The sequence below is a fragment of the Vespa velutina genome, chromosome 21 (assembly GCF_912470025.1).
Source record: "Vespa velutina chromosome 21, iVesVel2.1, whole genome shotgun sequence".
Classification (NCBI taxonomy): domain Eukaryota; kingdom Metazoa; phylum Arthropoda; class Insecta; order Hymenoptera; family Vespidae; genus Vespa; species Vespa velutina.
This window is the reverse complement of record NC_062208.1, coordinates 2,566,191-2,586,268: the sequence shown is the minus strand read 5'-3', so window position 1 is coordinate 2,586,268 and position 20,078 is coordinate 2,566,191. Positions and strand designations below refer to the sequence as shown.

General features: G+C 35.4%; 1 protein-coding gene across 7 annotated transcripts in view; it reads left to right on the top strand.

The window, feature by feature from the left end:
* Positions 1-1,850: 1,850 nt before the first annotated feature.
* The window catches only part of LOC124956216 (homeotic protein distal-less), an 82,864-nt gene continuing 64,636 nt past the window's right edge, over positions 1,851-20,078 (top strand). For 2 of the 7 annotated variants that reach the window (XM_047511721.1, XM_047511716.1), the window contains exons 1-2: positions 1,851-3,121; positions 10,978-11,219. In XM_047511721.1, the coding sequence (XP_047367677.1) occupies positions 2,632-3,121; positions 10,978-11,219 (732 nt within the window). In that variant the 5' untranslated portion in view covers positions 1,851-2,631. Of the gene's footprint in view, positions 3,137-10,977; positions 11,220-20,078 lie in introns of all 7 variants that reach the window. The other 5 variants (XM_047511722.1, XM_047511717.1, XM_047511718.1 and 2 more) reach the window with 3 other exon arrangements.

Sequence of the window (20,078 nt, the reverse complement as noted above, 5' to 3'; positions counted from 1 at the left end):
GTTTCTTTTTTTCCTTTTTATTTCTTCTTCTCTCCTTCTTCTTTTTTTTTTCATTTCGTTCGTTCTTCTTCTTTTTCCATTTTTTTTTCCTCTGTTTTTTCTTCTCCTTTTTTCTTTTTTTTTTTTTTTTTTTTTTTTTTTTTCCTTTAATCCTTTCTTCTCACCTTATTTCACTACCTTCTGACCCTTAACAGATATAGATTATTATCTATATGGATAAAAAAAAAAGCATACACACGGGTTTTATCCTCAAGTTTTGCCTTGTCTTTTATGCTCTTCATTTTGTTTCTTTTTTTCTTTTTTGTCTTTTTTCCTTCTTCACTCTTTCTTTCCTTTTCTTTTTAACCACTTGATATATTCACTTTTAATGCCTTCACGCATTCTGACTTTGTTTGTTATTCTCTCTTTCCTTTAGATTAACTCGGTGTAAAGTCATGATAACATTTCACGATTGGAGTAACCAACGGATAAGATCACGTTGTGAAAGGAAAAACGAGTAAGTAAGTAAGTAAGTACATATATACAGATTTCATTATGCATTTAATCGATCTAATCTAGCTTGGTGGATCATCATTTTAAAAAAGACATCATATCGAATGCCAAATGAAAAATGATTTTCTCATAGATCCGACGGATCGACGTTAACCGGTAAGAACGAGAACGGTGCAACACGTAGGTAAGTACGTACCTACCTACGTTGGCGAAAGGATAAGAGAGTAAAAAAAGTTGTTGTGGAGAGCACGGAAGAGCTCCACCTCCATCCATCGGTGGTCCATTCCCTTGGCGATCGGTTGATGGGCGGGGCAAAGGACGTCTCGTCATCGCGAGTGTCGCGGATGATCGTGTCGGATTTTAAGGATCAAACGGGAATAAGAAAATTTATATAACTAATAGTTCTATTACGAAAATTCAAATAATAACTATGGATCAACGCACAAGTTTCATAAAATTTGTTTCTATTTAACATTTTTTACGTACCAGAATACCTTCTAGAGATGTATGATAGAGGTATCGGTAGTAAATGTTTAATCGAAGATGTTGTGTATCGCATCAATACTTTAAAATGTGTCCAAGTATATATAAAACGGATTCAAGAAGAGAGAACAAACCGATGATCCGTCAGGACGAGCAACGGGCAAGTGCGTTCGCAGTGGCTCAGGTATAATCGTACCGTTCCGCAGCTCGCGTGAAGGTAGGAAAACGATTTCAGTGGGAGTGGTCAAATAAAGCCACCTCCCCGTTGGTAACCATAATGGCCTCCGGCTAACGAATGAGAGCTTCGAACGTAGTTACGAAGTGGTAGGGAGAACGAATCACAAACACGATTGACAGTCTTTGTAGGCGTGGTTACTTGTAGCGCCACAGCGGCAACTTTGGGAAACCATTTACCGGGCTCCGGGGAGAGGCTCTGGCTTCATTATGTATCATTATACCGGTCCGCGCCGCTCGGTGTGCACTGCAGTTAGTGGCTAAGGCGCGCGCGTGTGTGCTTTTCTCTCTTCTTCATCCTCGTTCGTGTCGTCGTCGTCGTCGTCGTTGTTGTCGTCGTCGTCGTCGTCGTTATCGTTGTCGTCGTTATCGTTATCGTTGTCGTTGTCGTTGTCGTCGCGATCGTCATCGTCGCCGTCGCCGTCGTCAGGATTGCGATCGTGCTTTTTCTCTCCTTTTTTTCCTGTAACTTCATTACGACATTGTCGTTGTCGTCGTCGTCGCCGTCGTCGTCATCGTCGTCGTCACCGTTGTCATCGTCGTCGTCGTCGTCGTCGTCGTCGTCGTCGTCGTCGTCGTCGTCGTCGTCGTCGTCGTCGTTGTCTTACGGACGAGAAGAGAGAAAGAAAAGAAAGTTAGTTATTAAAAAAATTCTTTTCAATACCTCGGTGGTTCGTCTTGTAAGAAAAAGAAAATTAGAAAAAGGGAAAGAAAAAAAAGGGAGAAAAGGAAAATAAAAGGAGGAGGGAGGGCGCGCGCGCGCCCGCGCGTGTTTACGAATCGCGTCGGCTACTTGGCTGATGAAGTGTCTCGTGTGTGAAGAGGAAAAGATTAATCGAGAGAGATATTATAAGAGGAATAGAGATAGAGAGAAGTTGTAAATCGGCATGTCGAGGGGGTGCGTTTGGTGCTACGATAGAAGTATGAAGATATCGACGGCGAGCTGACCGTATAAGGATTTATCAAGTTTGTTTTGGATTTTGCTTGGTTAAAGAAGAGAAGAAAGGAATTAGAAAGGAGAAAGAGGAGAAAATTTGATTTATTGATAACAGTGCACGCGTTGGGAGGAAAAGGGGGAAAAAAAAGTGGCCGTGATTAAGTGGAGGTGATTCAAGTGAGAAAGGTATATAACGCAATATAGGAGATAAATTAATTGGGATTATAAGCAACAAGGATCAATGTCCTTGGCTGTCGTAGACCTAATAGAAATAATCCAAGATTCGGGCCCCGTACGGGTGTCGCGCTAGGGCGGCGGCGGCGACGACGTCGTCCGCGGCGAATTTATCGACGCTCGAGGCCGCACTCGAGCTCGGCTCGAAGGTGGAGAGGCCAAGCAGCACGACGACGCTCAATTTCACGGACCTGGGGAGCCCATTCGGGGCGGGCGACCCCTGTCCGTCTAGTACCCCGACCCCGAACAGTATGTCGGGTGGTGCCGGTGGTGGACCGTCGGGAGGCGGTCAAGCCGGTGGTGGAAACGCTGGAGGAAACGGTGGTTCCGACATGGACCAACATCTACATCATGGTGGACTTGGATCGGTAACGCCAGGACCACCTGGAGCTGGTGGAAATGCTGGAGATAGTACGACATCTAGTACACCAGTTTCCCAAACTGGCAAATCTGCATTCATCGAACTCCAGCATAATAACCTGTATAATCCTGCCAGTTTACGGGGTGGATATCCATCCGGACATAACGTACCTGGTGCACATCAATTTTCCCATCAGGTCAGCGCTTTAGGACACCAATCATCCGGACCCGGTAGTGGGAATCAACAACACGCAGAACCTGGATTTCCAAGTCCTAGGTCAGCGCTAGCTGGATATCCTTTCGGGCCGATGCATCAACATAATGCTTATGGATATCATCTTGGATCTTACGCGCCTCAATGTCCCTCGCCGCCCAAGGACGGTGAGTACCCTAACTGTATGTATTCGCAACTTTTTTATCACACTATTTTTATAGTTTTAAGATATTTTATTAGGAACGTTTTCGATCGGATTATCACCGACGGTACAGTTTTTCACGATCGTCGGTTAATCGGGATCGAACTCGTTCGATTGATCGATAGTTCCATATACAGCGAAAAAGAAATTTCAAACCTAAAATCCGCGACGATTCTAAAACAGTGACTAGCTAGAGAAAGCTATGAAAGAAAAAGAAAGAAAGAGAGAGAGAGAGAGAGAGAGAGAGAGAGAATCTAGAGCAGCAGGTAGCGGCTTCATCCAGCGTCGGTCGACGCCCCGTTGTTCTCCCTCTCTCTCTCTCTCTCTCTCTCTCTCTCTCTCTCTCTTTTTTCTCTCTCTCTCTTTTTTTCTCTCTCTCTCTCTCTCTCTCTCTCTTTTTTTTTAAGAACTACAATACCATGAAACGGAATAAGATATACCTACCTACCTACGAACAGGAAAAAGAATCCCTATGAACAAAGCAAGAAAGAGAAAAAGCTTCTCGAGCTATACTCAATCGCAAATTCTCGGTGTCCTTCCATTATTCCTTTTTTCTCACCCTGCAATCGCATTAGCACACGAGACAACGTAATCACAACTTGGTTTCTTTCTCCAGCCGTCGGCTAATTACGTTTCTCATTATCAAACGTAGTAGTGTAGGGAATTCACGGATGGTAGATACCTAACTCCTCACGGCACTTATTCGCGGAATATTTTACAGGATGAAATATCACCGAGTGCGATATCCAAGGTTAAGTTAAAAAAAAAAAAAAAAAAAAGAAAAAAAAAGAAAAAAAAGGGAGAGAGAGAGAGAGAGAGAGAAGAAAAAGAAAGGTAAAGGGACAGAGAAAGAGAGAAAAAAAAAGAAGAAGTAACTTAGAAACTCAAAGATAACTTAGCCATCTTGAAAGGTTAAGCTCGTTTTAACTCGATGACAGCAATAACAGCAGCCGTAGCATAACAGAGTACCATATATCTATGTTCCTAGTCAAGTATAATAATTCTAGTCGATGTTTGCCACCTGTCGAGCGTAATTAGATAGAAAACTCTCTTCCTTTCGGTGTACGTTTGAAAGTTAAGTCGGTGATTATTATTAAAAATTACTCTTTAAAGAATGCGATTGACGATGGAACATTTGAAAAAGAAAAAAAAAAAAAAACAATTCTTCCTTATCCTCTTTTCTCCTCTTTTTCTTCTTCTTTTATTATCGCTATTAGTATCGAAATATTATGGTTAAAATGTTTTCATGGGGTATGATTTAGATTGTGTAAAGTAAAGTGGAATTCTGTTATAGGGGTTGGCCATGTTATAATATCCTATCAAGCACTTTTTAAAGGTTCGTCAAGAATGAAACTTGAGTTTGGTATTCGTTGGAATACATTGATACTTCTTCTTTTTCTTCTTTTTTTTTTTTTGCTTCTTTTTCTATTTCTATTATCATTTTTATTTCTTCTTCTTCTTCTTTTTCTTCTTTTTCTTCTTTTTCTTCATGGTTGGCCGACAGGTCGTCGACTAAAACCCTCCGACTCTGCTCCGTGTAAATTCGTAATGACGTACGTTCTTCACCCTCTGGTTTTCTTCCACCTACCCACCCCTTTTATCTGCCCTACCTCTTTTCCCATTCCATGCTTACATTCTTTCCTGTATTTCTCGCTTAAGTATATATTTTTTTCTCCCTTCCTTTTTCCTTCCTTCCTTCCTTCCTTCCTTTTCTTTCTTCATTTTTTTTTCGTCTTCTTCTTCTTCTCCTTCTTCTTCTTCTTCTCCTTCTTCTTCTTCTTCTTCTTCTCCTCTCCCATATATTGAAAATATTCGCTCCCTCTTTTATTTCTGCATAATGAAAAAATAGAAAAGAAAAAAAAAAAAGAAAAGAAAAAGGAAAAGGAAGAAAGAAAGAAAGAAAGAAAGAAAAAAAAAAAGAACAACTCTCTGATTATCGACTCCGTTTTGCCTGTCCAGCTTATCCAACCCCATTCTCCCCTTCCAATCCCCCCGCCCGCCCCCATTCTTGAAGTTTTCGAACATTTCTCAAGTGGAAACACGTACGATCGTACTCGCGGATTATAAGTAATCATGAATACTACGGACTTGTAGGCTGTCGAAATTGCAGGCTGTGACGATCGAGCAAAACCTGAGAAAATGCGTTCGTTCGTACGTTTATGTGTGTGTGTGCGTGTGTGTGTATGTGTACATGGGTGGGTTTGTGTATGTGTGTGTGAGAGAGAGAGAGACTATTAGGAAAGGGTTGTTTCGTCCTACGGTACTATGGGACTCCTTAAAGTTTTTTTTCCCCCTCCTCTTTTCTTTTTTTTTCTTCCCTTCTCGAAGAAAAATCCTTCGTACATATGTAGTAATCATTGGTAACCATTTTCGATTCTTCTTTCTTTTTTCTTTTTTCTTTTTTCTTTTTTCTTTTTTCTTCCCCTTGATTTTTACGATTTACGAAAACTACCGCATCATTTAGAAGTAATGCAAGACCATTTCCTTGAGAGTTTCTTTTCCTCTCTCTCTCTCTCTCTCTCTCTCCCTCTCTCTCTCTTTCTTTTTCTCTCTTTCTCTTTTTTTTAAGTAGGATACGTTCATAAAAAATTGTTGGGAAGGCGAGCAGGAGTCTGAAATCAAAGAAATTCTTCGAGGGTGTATAATCGATTCAATGACCTCAGTATTCATAGGATATAGTTCTAAGCGATTTCAATGTACGAAGGCATCAATTTTCATTCGGAAAATGAACGTTCAATCATTTTCGATGTTTTCACAAAATAATGTCATCAACTGTTATGCCTATTATAGCGTTTTTGTTCTTAAAATCGATCGAGATAAAAGAAAACAGAAGAGAAGAGAAAAAGAAAGAGGAAAAGAGAGAGATAGAGAGAGAGAGAGAGAGAGAGAGAGAGAGAAGGAAAAAAAAGCAGAAAGGGTTGCTCGAAATAACCGAATTATTACATCTCTTCGCGTCGGCAAAATTTTCTTTCTTTTTGGTAAATGATCGCGATAAATGTACGACGAAAAAATTGACGAAGAAATTTGCATAGGTATCGTGCAAACGTGTTCGCGATATTATTATTATACCTTTCATAAAAGAGGGATGCATTTCTCGTGTTTCGCGAAGAGGAAAGGTACATTGCAGCTGCCATGAACGGTGTTGCACGTTGTAAGTATTTATCGATCGTTTGGATTTCTCTTACGTCCACAGCACGCACTTAAACGTCCACTGGGTCACCGTACTCCTTTTACTTCAGCTGCAAAAAATAACTCTTCTTAATGACCATAGAAAATAATGATTCTTCTAATTCCCTTTTGAAAAAAATTTCGTCCAAATATCCTAATATTCTTCGATCATCATTTTGTTTCTTAATTTTAGATAAATACATATATATATATATATATATATATATATATATATATATATCCGATTGTTTAGTTAATTAAATAATAAACATTCCAATTGTAATTTCCACTCTTCATTTTTTATTTTTGTCTCTTTTTCTATTTTTTTCTTTTCTCTTCTAATAATGAAAATTATTCTCTTAATCCGTGAAGAAGAAGAAGAAGAAGAAGAAGAAAAAGAAGAAATAAAAGAGGAAGAAATTTTCTAATAAATTTTAATCAATAATGCATATGTCAAACTGATTGAAATTGTCCTAAGTGGCCAATAAATTATGATAATCAAAATATCATTATATATCTTTCGACGTTCGATCTTTTATTTTTGTTCCAAAGGAATAAGTAATAATATATCCGTCGAAACTTTTTTTTTCTTTTTTGTTTATTTTCTTTTTTCTTTTTTTGTTTCTAATTGTCGTTCGTAAATTTAAATTTAAAAAAGAAATCTCATTAGGGTGAAAGCTCCTGTCTTGGAAATCTTATATTAGTCATCGACCTGTTGAAACTGTCTACATTTATCTAGAATGAACAAAGATAATGACTTAGTGCCGTTTCTACCTAAACTTCGACCTTGATGGATTAGGTATTAAATGGTTGTTTACACAAGGATTTACTTGAACCTGGCCGGATATTTAAAGGAACCTTTTGGATTTTATTAAGATGCCATAAACTAATTCAGGATCTTCGTAAAATCATATTCGAAGATTAATATTTAAGAGCTAAAAGATTTTCAAAGAAAATCTTTTTCAATATTACGTAAACTTGATTTTTTTTTTTTTTTGTAAAAAATCATTTTTTCTTTTTCCCAAATAATTTCTTACAAATTGAATTTTGACAAGTGAAAATATATTCCATTTCATCAAGATCATCGTAGGATATTTAGTGAGTTCATAAATTTCTTTTCGTAAATAAATCTTTTTTCTTTTACATTCCAGCTAATTTTTCTTTTTCTTTCTTTTTTTTTTTCTTTTTTTGTCAAGTAGAAAAAAATCGTTGTAAAATAACATGTATTCGGTTGATAGAATAAAAAGTGGTACTCTAAAGCTAATCATTAAACTCGGCAAGATCTTCCAATCATTTTTTTTTTACGATTCCATAAGCATGTTCTTTTTGTAAAAATCACGTTTTCCCGGATGTTTTTTAAAAATAAAATGATCGTTGTAAATGTCATGTGCGACAGGATAAAAAAAAAGAGAAATCGAAGGCTTTTATTTATCACGTTCGTCGAGATCATCGATAGATTTTCCAAGACTCCATAAACTCGTTCTTTTTGTAAAAAAAAAAAGAAGAGAAAAAAGAGGAAGAAAAAAAAAAAGAAAAAAAAAAGAAAAAAGAAAAGGCAAGAATCGTTCTTTTTATTGTTCAGTTAGATGAATTATTATCTTTCTTAAATAGAACGATAGTTGTAAACAATCGTATGCGTTTGATCGATCGTATCAAAATGAGATAACACAGGAAGGTTAATCTATCACACTCGTGGAGATCTCCAGATGAATTTTTCAGTACACGAATATGAATTTGTTCATTTTCTGGGGGGGGGGGGGGGAGGGGAAGACAAAGAAAGAAAGAAGTCCTTTTTTTTTATTCGGGCAGTTTTTTCTTTTTCCCTTTTTTTTCTCTTTTTCTTTTTTTTTTCTTTTTTTTTTTTTTTTTTTTCAAATAGAACGACCATTGCAAAAAAAAAAAATCATATGCATTTGGTTGATAGGATAAAAAGGCGAACTGAAAGACTAATTATTACACCAATTAATCGGTGAATCGTGCGAGAGTTCCGCGAAGGTAAGCCATAAAGCTTACCGTCGGTTGGTTCCGACGCTGCTGGCTTTTACGTCGAGCTAATAATTTCCTTGACTATGTTTCGAGCAAGTATTTTGCATATGGTAACGGCAACAGCTGCCAATGTGAGATACGCATAGGGTACGATGGAGAAAGAGAGAGATGGAGATAATAAAAGATGAAAAAAAGAGGAAAAAGGGAGGAGAAAAAAAAAGAAAAATAATAATAAGATATATATATATATATATATATATATATATATATATACATATATGATTATTATAATGAAGTAAAACGGTACCCGCCGATTTTCCCTGTTCATAGCGAACGTATATTTTTCCCAGCAACGAGTATTTCGTCATATTAACCGTTTCTAATTAACGCGAGCTTGCTCATAATCGATAATAATATAGCTCTCTCTCTCTCTTTCTCTCTCTCTCTCTCTCTCTCTGTCTCTATTTTTCTCTCTTTCCTTCTTTCTCCAAGTTTTATTTCTTTTCTCTTCATAATACATTATCCGATATCTTTTTTTAATCGTATTAGACAAATCTACGATCACGATTTTAGGTTCGCCTTTTTTTTCGTTCTTCTTTATTTTCTGAAGGAAAAAGATCGATCAACTAAGATCATTGATAATAAGAATTGTTATATTTTCTTTGGGAAAAAAATTTCTAAAATTGAAATAAATGAGAAGCATAAAATAAACGTGAAAATTATTAATGGATTATTATTACTATCAATTGTTTCGATTGTATGATTTTAATCGAAATAAATGATGATAAAACGAATAAAAAGATTATCGTACGATATTATTAACGACGGCTTATTATACATTTATTGTTTAAAAGATACGATGAAAGTAATTGTAAGAAAAGAAAAGTAAAGAAGAATAATTAAACGATCATTGATAATTAACGAAGAAGACGAGAGTATTATATTGATTTTTTAAAGATAGTTATCATTCTTTTTTCAGTTTGTTTAGAAAATCTAATCGACGTAATAAGATAGCTATAGATTTGCTCTTTTTTTTTTCTTTTCTTTTTTTCTTTGATTGAAAGATTCATGGACGACGACCGATATAAAAAAAATGAATAAAATGTATATATAAGAATAAACATATTTTTTGTTCTTTTTTTTTTTTTCTTAAAGAAAATTCTTATATATTATTAGAAAGAGAGAGACAGAGAGAGAGAGAGAGAGAGAGAGAGAGAGAAGGGAGATGGGGATGGGGGAGAAAGAGAGTGAGATAAATAGAAGAAAGAAAGATCTATACTAACTAGACAACTATGATGATCGTTCGCACATAGCCTTTTGCCTTTTGGAGGGAATGACACGAGCGCCGGCCATAAATCACGATGATCGTCGCTCTAACCCACGTTTACGTCCGGCCGCGCGACCGCAAATTACGCTTTAATTAATAATCGCGCTAATTATCACGGGGAAAGGTTCGGTATGCGAGCTCGCGTAACTTCTCGACGTTAACTCGATGTTTTGTCGCGCTTGACATCTCAATGAACGAACAAACGACCAAACGACGAATATTATATCTTTGATTTTAGATCGAAGGATTAGAAATTTTACACGTTAGTAGATATATATATATATATTTTTTTTTTTTTTTTTATATAAGCTTTTTCATAGAACAAATCAATGCTTTTATGATTAACCTGAAAAAATATATAACAAAACTCATTCATTTTTACATACATTAAGAATTAATGTTTTTATTGTTTATTATATTTTCAAAAATATTTACAAATTATATTCTATATGATAACTAATTTAAATGTCTCTTAGAATTTATTAATTATTCGTAAATTATTTTTAATATTAATATTATATATATATATATATATATATATATATATATATATATATATATATATATATAATAAATGATTAATTTTCAAAATATCAAATTTTATTTCTCACATTATTTATATTCAAATAAAAGATAATATATGTATATGCGTATGAGTAATAAACGTGATTATTGATTTTTGCTCGAGACGTATGTTATGATAGTTTTTATGAAGATCAAGTTCAAAAGGACGAATTCTCCGAGAAGGAAAAAGTAAATAAAAGTCTCCTGGAAGAGAGTGAGAAAGAAAGAAAGAAAGAAAGAGAGAGAAAGAAAGTGAGAGAGTGGGGATCGGTGTATAGTATTAGAATATGTTAGTACTTAAAAGTCGAGACATCCGACGAAGGACAGTTCAGTCGTATGTATGTAAGCCGAGAGAACTGTCGGTGCGTAACTTTCTATCCTTGTCACATTACTACGTTATAAGGAAGGATAAAAGGTCAACGATAATTTATATCATCACCTCGTAATAATTTAAATTAAATTAATATACCTCTATGGATAATATATCATAAATATATAGTATAAATATTTGTAATTTATTTTATTAAAAATATTTATCCGAAATATGGAACTCCATCGATTAATTAAACTTATTTATTATTATTCTTATTCTTATTACTATTATTATTATTATTATTATTACTTTGAAGAGATATTTAACAGAGATATATTTATTAAAAATAATTATTACTCATTATCGTATATCAATTAGTTGTAGATATGATTAGGTTTTTTTAGTTCGGTTTCTCTTTAGTTCGTATACCAGAGGTAACGAGGATTCTGAAAGTTGATGTTAGGGTGGTGCATGTTCGCAGACCTCTCGCCATTGGGCGACAAGGGTGGAAGTCTCGTGGATGAGCTTGGAGGTGGTGGTGGTGGTTCTTTAAGAAATGGCAAGGGTAAAAAGATGAGAAAACCAAGGACCATCTACAGCAGCTTGCAGCTTCAGCAACTGAATAGGAGGTTCCAAAGAACACAGTACCTGGCATTACCAGAAAGAGCAGAACTTGCAGCTAGCCTGGGACTAACTCAAACGCAAGTAAGTTCTTTTTTTTTTTTTTTTTTCTTTTTAATACAATATTTATAAATTTTCTCGTAAATTTTTATTTACTTTCTTTCTTCCTTTTAATCGTATCCCGATATAAACGATATTATTCAAAATATAAATCTGCGTTTTAACACGACAAAAACATGAATAATAATTTTCTATTAGGTTTTAATTTTGATCGATCGTTAGAAAGAAAGAAACAAATTACGTTAAGAGAAATATATTGATGAATCCTTTCTATCGAAAAAAAAAAAAAAAAGAAAAGAAAAACAATAAATAAATAAAAACGAGAAAAAATAATCCTTAAAAAGAAAAAAAGAAAGAGAGGATCCTGTTGCACCCAAGGATTAAGTCCATATCGTAACTGGATATCCGACGGACGGCATCTGTCAGCATTATCGGCACAAATGACTTTAATAAATCACAGATATGCCACGCCCTGGACATCGTGGATAGGGTTGCCGAAGTGTCCAGTGAATCGAGTTGAGGGTAGACGTTGTTGGTCATCGTTGTTCTAATAACTACCAGGATCCATAAATTCTGTCTTTCGTATTTTTCCACGTTATAGATATATCTCTCAGCTTCCTGTTTCTCCTGTTTCTCTCTCTCTCTCTCTTTCTCTCTCTCTCTTTCGAGAGAGAGAAAGAGAAAGAGAGAGAGAGAGAGAGAGAGAGAGAGAAAGAAAGATCTTTCCCTAATTATCCTTCATGGTTTCCAATGAACGATTTATTAGAAAGAACGTAGGTAATATCGAGGCACGTGAACCAATTAGATCTCTCTCTCTCTCTCTCTCTCTTTCTCTCTTTATCTCTATCTCTATCTCTATCTTTCTATATCTATCTTTTTCTATACCAACACCCTACCAACATTCTAACCAGTTTAATGATTTCGATCTTAACGATATATACCGAGAAAGAATTCTCGAGGAAAGTAGAAACGATTTCTTAGGATATCACCAGGAAGATGTCCTCGTTAGATCATCCTTATAATTGCTAGTACACGTGCCAAGAAGACGAATATGGTCTATCGAAGAAATTAAACTCTTGATCATTTTTCTCTCTTTCCTTTTTGCTCTTTTTTTCCTCTTTTCTCTTTTTGTTTTTATTTCTGTCTCTCTCTCTCTCTCTCTCTCTCTCTCTCTTTCTTGACTTTTTGCTTCTTCCATCGTTTCTTTCTCCTATTTCTACGTCTTTTTCTTTTTTTTTTCTTTTTTTTTTTTTTTACGAAATTGTTAAGAGGATTGAGAGAATGGATAAGAGAGGGGATAGATAGATAAGGAAAGAACGAGGAGTAGGAGGGAGTAAAAGGAGGAAAGGAGAGGTGGGGTGGGTATTTCTCTTAACTCGTCTTCTTTATATGTATATACGTGTAATGTAGCTATGTATGTAATAGGTATGTAACTGCGTATACCGTAATCACGGGATAACTGGCTGTCGTAGCTCGTTGATGTCGTTGCAGGGGGTCTCGAACCGGATAATTTCATTAGCTCGAGCACCGCGGGAGCTTGTCCCCCCCGCATGGAGAGAATCGAGCTGATGAGCGATCGCGCGCTTCGCTTGTTTGCAAAACATCCGAGCGATAAAGAATCTTTCCCCTGCCTCCCTCCCACCCACTCAACTCCCCCCACCCTCCCCCAAACCCCTTTTATTTATTTGTATCTCATTGGTTGGGAAGTTGACAGTTCGTTTTTTTCCCTTCTTTCTTTTTTTCTTTCTCCCTTTCTCTCTCTCTCTCTCTCTCTTTCTTCCTTTCATTCTTTTTCTTTCTTTTGTTTTTTCCCTCCCCCCGCTCTTCTTCTTATATAATTTTTTTTTTCTTTCTTTCTTTCTTTCTTTTTTTTTTTTTTTTTTTTTTTTTTTTTTAGGAGTAATTTAATTCTCATCGTAGCCGACGAGAGACGGATATCGACGTAGTATTATATTATTTCGATACACATAAGGGAAGTCTGATAAGTTGATTCATTCGTAAAAATTTCTTTTCAATTGAGTTTAGATTTATTTCTTAATTATTTCTCAAGAAATAAACCTTTTTCTATTTCATTTATCTTGCCTCCCTTTCCTCTGTCATTTTCTGTAATATTGATTTTAAACTATATTCTGTTTTTTGACTAGATAGATCGTGGATCTTGGCGAAGATTATTGCATCGTAAGGATTTATCTCAAATTGAAAGGTGCGAATAAAAAGAAATTGATGATTCATTTTAAAGAATTTCTATTTAATTTCCGTCATTCATAATGATAATATAAAAATATTTTTTTTTTACCATTTAAACACTTAAACCCGAGATCAGGCAAAAGCAAGGTCCACTGTGTATATATATATATATATATATATATATATATATATACATATATATATATACATGTATGTAGCCAGTCTCAAGCGAAATCATAGAACTCAACTTCAATATTATTCTCATCTAGCTATGGTCTATGAGTCTCGGTAGGAGCACCATGAATAATTCGTAATCACCCAATCAAGACGTAGGACGTAAGGAAGCGCTCTGTTGGCTCTCGCTACCGTCGGCTTTCTTGTCATCGCGAAGCAACAACATGGCGCCTCTTCGGACCCTTCTATCATCATCCTTCTCCACCTACCTTCTCTCTCTCTCTCTCTCTCTTTCCGTACTACCTTTCGCCGTGCTACCTTCAACCAAGACGAATAATCGAACAAAAAAAAAAAAAAAAGAAAAGCTAAGAAGAAAAAGGAGTAATGAAAAAAAATAAAAAAAAAAAACTAAATGAAAAAAGAAGAAGACAAAGTAGTAGTAGTAGAAGAAGAAGAAGAAGAAGAAGAAGAAGAAGAAGAAGAAGGAGAAGAAGAACGATCAAGAAAGAGAGAGAAAGAGGACGATAAGAAAGAGCGGATCGAGCTGAGGTCACGCATCTCTTTTTCCTCTGGAGGCTTCAATTTGAGGACGTGGTAGCGTGCTTCGTGTCGGCGGAACAGAACAGAACAGAACAGAACAGAACAGAACAGAACAGTACAGAACGGAACAGAACAGAAGAGAAGAGAAGAGAAGAGTACTGAAAGTAAGAAAGAAAGAAAGAAAGAAAGAAAGAAAGAAAGAGAGAAAGAGAAAGAAGGAAAGAGTTAGTACGCGCAAAGTAAGTACGTGAACGTACATATACACAGAAAGAGGGATATATAGAGAGAGAGAGAAAGAGAGAGAGGGAGAGAAAGAGAGGGTTAACACACAGTCATCTCTGCGTTCCTGCCACGTACCTTGGGCGTGGTGCTTCCTTTTTTCTTCCTCTTAGTCGACTAACATAGCCGATCTCTCCTCATTGGCCCCCGAGAATGCCAACGCGTCGAAACGAGATTCGAAAGTCGCAGGAGGGAAGTGCACGTGAAGCGAATTCGAAATTCGATTTTCCACGATTCAACGATAAACTTCTCCTTACTAACCTTTCTCCCCTCCCCCTCCTCCTCATCGATCCCACACCCCTTACTCTCTATCTCACCATCCCCCCTCAATACCCTAACCCATCTTCCTTGTTCTCCAGGTCCTCCTGCCTCGATCCCTTCTCATTCTCCATCCTTCATCCTATCCCATTCCATCCCTCTTTCGATATCATCGATCGAATTTTTTATACCAGGGATAGAAAGTTTGTGTCATTTAAAGTGTAATGCATCGAAACCATCGTACACGATCGATCAATATTTCTTTTCTTTTCTTTTCTCTGTCTATATATCTATCTAACTATTTCTCTCTCTGTCTCTCTTGCCCTTTTTCTTTCTCTTTTTTTCTTTTTCTTTCTCTCTCTCTCTCTCTTTATATGTATCTACTTTCTTTCGTTTAGAATATAAACGCTCCTCAACGTTTAGCAAACACATATATGTATACGTATCCAATGTGTATACATAGGGTACATCTAAAGAAACATCGTATATCGGAGGATGGGGGGGGGGTGAAAGAGGGTGGTTGCTTTATTTTTTGCTCTTAGCTCCCATTGAAAATTTATTTTGAATATTCGTTCATTCCAATGTAGTATTTATACGTAGTTATTTATGATGTATTCCTTTACCTATATATGTATGTATGTATGTATGTATTTATGTAGTTGAAAATTTATCTTTGTCAACGCCTAAACGATTCTAATCTATATATAATATCGATTTTAACGAAACATTGTTTATATATATATATATTGGAATAATTAGAGGACATAAAAGTTTGTTTACGTTTTCTGTAGGGAATAGTCACTATTCTCATAAGACTAGCAAACGATAGAGAGATAAGGAGAGAGAGAGAGAGAGAGAGAGAGAGAGAAATAGAGAAAAAAAAGGGAGAACAAAGAGATAAGCCGTCATCGATGAACGAACGTTAAAACGTTAAAGGATACCTCTACAAGCGCGAATAATCATTAACCGTGCATGACTTACATGTGCCCGACGGTAGTATGTACTACTACATGTTCTCATACTTTGTTGCCACGTTGAAATATGTAGTACAATTAAAGATAGAGAGAGAGAGAGAGAGAGAGAGAGAGAGAGGGAACGATAAAATAAGAAGAAAAAGAGTAAGAGAGTAAAGGAGAAAAGGGAGGTGTATGAAAAAAAAAAAGAAGAAAAAAGAAGGGAAAAAAGGAAAGGAAAGAAAAAAAGGATAAATAATATCTACGTGCGTAGTTGAAGTGGATTACTGCTGCTACGTATTAGTAATAGAGTGAGAGGGAAAGAGAGGGTTGGCTAAAAGGTGAGAGAGTCAGTGATCGATAAAATCGATCTAGCGCGAGAAGCGAGTTCGAGCACATGGATCACGTTCCGCTCAAATCTGCTTTATCTAACTTGGTTCTATCTCTCTTTCTCTCTCTCTCTCTCTCTCTCTCTCTCTCTCTCTTTCTCTCTCTCTCTCCTTCTCTTTTTATCTTTGTCTTTCCATCTTGATTTCGTTTTCTCGACAAAAGTTCGCCCAAGCTTTTCTTTATTTCTTCCCACCTTTTATTCCTTTTCTTTTTTCTTTTTTTCCTTTTTTCCTTTTCTTCTTTTTTTTTTTTTATCGATTAATCGAGCTTGCGAAATAACGCTCGATCGTCGCTCAGTTGTCGATCAGGAGATAAGTCATAGCGTATTTCTCTTTCTCTCTCTCTCTTTCTCTCTCTCTCTCTCTCTCTCTCTCTCCTTTTCTTTTCTTTCTCTTTTCTTCCGTTTATTTATCGTCCATTTATTACAGACACACACAAACACACACACATATGCATATGTTGATTACAGATATAAAGCATGTAGATTCCCGTTATCGAACTAGATTACTCGCGATGTAAACTCGATCTTGGTTCTCAAAACTTCACCGCAAATTCATATCGCGTTCCCATTTAATGAATCGAAATTCGATCGAAAGAAAAAAAAGAAAAGAAGAAAAAAAAATCCTGAATCTTCATAATGTTCAATTTCCAATGTACGAATGTTACGATTCTATGGAAATGTCACGATTATATGGAAATTTTCTTGAGAAAATACTTTAGTATGTGTGTGTGTCGCTTTAGGTAAACGGAGTGGCGGTGTTGCGGGGCGGAGGGGAGGGGAGGTGAGGAGGAAAACGGTGATCCGTCGTCTAACGTGTTTTTCTTTCCTTTTTTTTTTTTCCTCCGTATATCAGAAACGTGACGGATATCTTTAACAAGATACGTCGAACTTTTTTAATCTGTCTCACCATGATTAGACGTTCTCGTTTTGCGTTAACTACTTTTGTTTTGTTTTTTTTTTTTTTTTTTTTCTTTTTTCTTTTCTATTTTACTTCTTTACTTTGACCATTTTCCATTTTTCTCTCTCTCTCTCTCTCTCTCTCTCTCTCTCTGTGTATATGTGCGCACACGTGCGTTCGTCTAACCGACATCGAACAAGCTTTATCTAACCCTTATCACATCTACGTACCTTCTATTACCTACGTTTCGTGATAGAAAAAGCGAGACGTGAGCTCCGTGAGCTTTTTTCCGTCACCTTTTCTTTATATATATATATATACATATATATACATATATATACATATATTTATATATATATATATATATATATATATATATATATAAATAAACAGTCACATAGAGATACACGAACACACAGAGATACATATATACAAAGTGATACATATATCTATATCGGTATTAGTGTATCTATCGTTGTTACTGCTACTGTGTCAGTATTATCGACGTGTACGCGGTAAAACTAATAGAAGTCCGAAGCGACGTGTCCCTATCAGCTTTGTATCTGCCGACCGTCGTCCAACGGCAACAAATGGGAAAGTTTAGCGGCGTAGCACGCGATCTGGCAGCGATCTAGCAACGATCCAAGCCACGATCTAGACTCACCGACTTATCATTATCGATGCTCTCTCTCTCTCTCTCTCTCTCTCTTTTCCCCCCTTGCTCTTTTTCTCTCTTTCTCTTTTTTTTCTCTTTTTCTCTATGCTGTTATTATTACCAAGTGATCTGCGTGCACGCACGCAAACGATCGTGCAAACGCATGATCTCTTCTTGTTCTTCTTCTTCTACTTCTTCTTCTACTTCTTCTACACTTCTTCTCATTCTTGATTGCATTTACGTGGAATTTCAGCTTTTTTATGAATTCGTTATGTCTAATACTTTCTCTCTTGGCTTTGGTTACACGAAACTTTATTTATTTTATTTTTTCTTTCTCTCTCTCTCTCTCTCTCTTTCTCTCTCTCTCTCTCTCTTTCTCTCTTTCTCTTTCTGTTTTCTTTTACATTGAGATTGATGTTTCCGTTGCGTTTTTTAATTTTTTTTTCTTTTTCTTTTTCTTTTTTTTTAATGTGGTATATTTTTTTCCCTAGCTCTCTTTCTCTTTCTTTCATTTTTTTTTCTTTTCTTTTTTTTCTTTTTTTCTTTCTTTCTTTCTTTCTTTCTTTCTTTCTTTCTTTCAGTTTGTCACAGATAATAATCAATCGTGTCTTTAGAGTTTCTTATTTTCAACTGAGACGGATAGATCACGTTTTTAATTTTATTTTATGTGTTCATGATTATATTCCAAGACGACGTTTAATAATGTTAATATTTTATTCGATTTTGAAAGGGATGGGTTTCCTTTTTTCTTGTCTAACACGCGAGCAGAGGCTTCGTCGATCGTTAATCGACTTTTATATTAACCGTGACGAGGAATAAAATAATAGTATAGCAAGCTGGAATAGAATGTATGAGACTTATGGTTACAGGTGTGGATGGATCTATCAATGGATAAAAGATTAGATAAATTATGAAATTATTTTTTATTAGAGAGACAGAGAGAGATTATTCTTCCTCTTCTTCTTCTTCTTCTTCTTCCTCTTATTTTTCTTCTATTTTTTTATATTTTTTTTTTCTGAAGCCTTTTTATATTCGAACTTAAGTATGAAATTTTTTTCTATTTCGTTGAATGAATTAAAAAGGACGTTTGACGATTGGAAAATTATTCAACATATTAGTTGTATTATGAAACGATTTGACGAATGAAATTATTCGTGATAAATATGAATATCTAAGGGAAAAAAAAAAAAAAAAAAAAAAAAAAAAAAAAAACTATTGACTTTATTTATGAACAATGAAATAATTCGACGAATGGACAAGATAATTTCAAAATGTCGAGGAAAAATATTATTCGAGATATTCATAGTAATCGCTTGAAATATTTCCTTCGACACAAAATTTACATGAAGTGCATTAGTATTGGAAAGTTTTATATTACGAAAAAAAAAAACAAAAAAAAGAAAAAGAAAAAAAAAAAAGAAAAAGAAAAAGAAAAATTTCATGATATTAACGAAACATAATATTTTTCGTGTCTTGTCGAAATAATTCGAAGAAACTTAATTTCGAGTAAGTTTTTTATTCTTTTTACTTTTTCTTTTTCTTCTTCTTCTTCTTTTTTTAATAGTAAACGCGTCCAACGCCGGACGGTTCACACGTGTCATTCACATTTGACGTAATTGTGTCGTACGTATCTCACTTATGGTTTCTCCGGAATAATTAATAACACCGTTGGGGATAGTAGTCCCGCTTATCCTGGAAAGTGTATGCCGGTAACACGATCTCTTGCCTCGCCTTTTCCTCGGCCGGATCCATTGAGAAATGATAATGATAAATCCTTTGAGAATCACCCAACTAAGAATTTTTCTTCTTCTTTTTCTCTTTCTTTTTTTTCTTCTTTCTTTCTTTCTTTCTTTCTTTCTTTCTTTCTTTCTTTTTTTCTTTTTTCGCTTAATAACTGAGCGAGTTATTAGTGAGATTTTCTACGGTCGGTCGTCCTACTTAAAGTCTTCACGACTTGCAAACTTGGACAACTTGTTATAACGTCTTTTTACCTGATCTCGTTAATAGACGAGATAACAGATCGTTTTAATTATCTAGAATAAATAATTGATCGAGGAATTATATAATGAAATTAAATTCGTCCAAGCGTGTACTTCGTTTTTTCTTTTTCTTTTTTTTTTTTTTTTCTTCCTTTCTTTTCCATTACTTTTCGTCTCTTTTGTTTTTAGTATTTTCTTTTTTTTTTTTTCTTTTTTTTTTTTTTCCTTTACATTTGTTATTACTCGACAAGTGTTTTGCCGAAGTTGAAATATATATTGTAAACATGAGATTAGAAAAGCATCGATCCATGACAATTCCAAAGTTTCTCGTGGATCGAAAAAATATATGTATATATATATATATATATATATGTGTGTGTGTATATATATATACATATATACATAAACGAGTAGTGAAGAAAGGCAGTCACGATCGGGCTCACGATTTTCCCAGCAGCGGAGAAAGGAAAAGAGAAGTAGACGAAACTGCCGGAAATGCCGAGACTTTGCCGTTCTCTCTTTTTATCCTATGAAAGAGTTAGACACGTAGCGACGCACGATTTAATGCA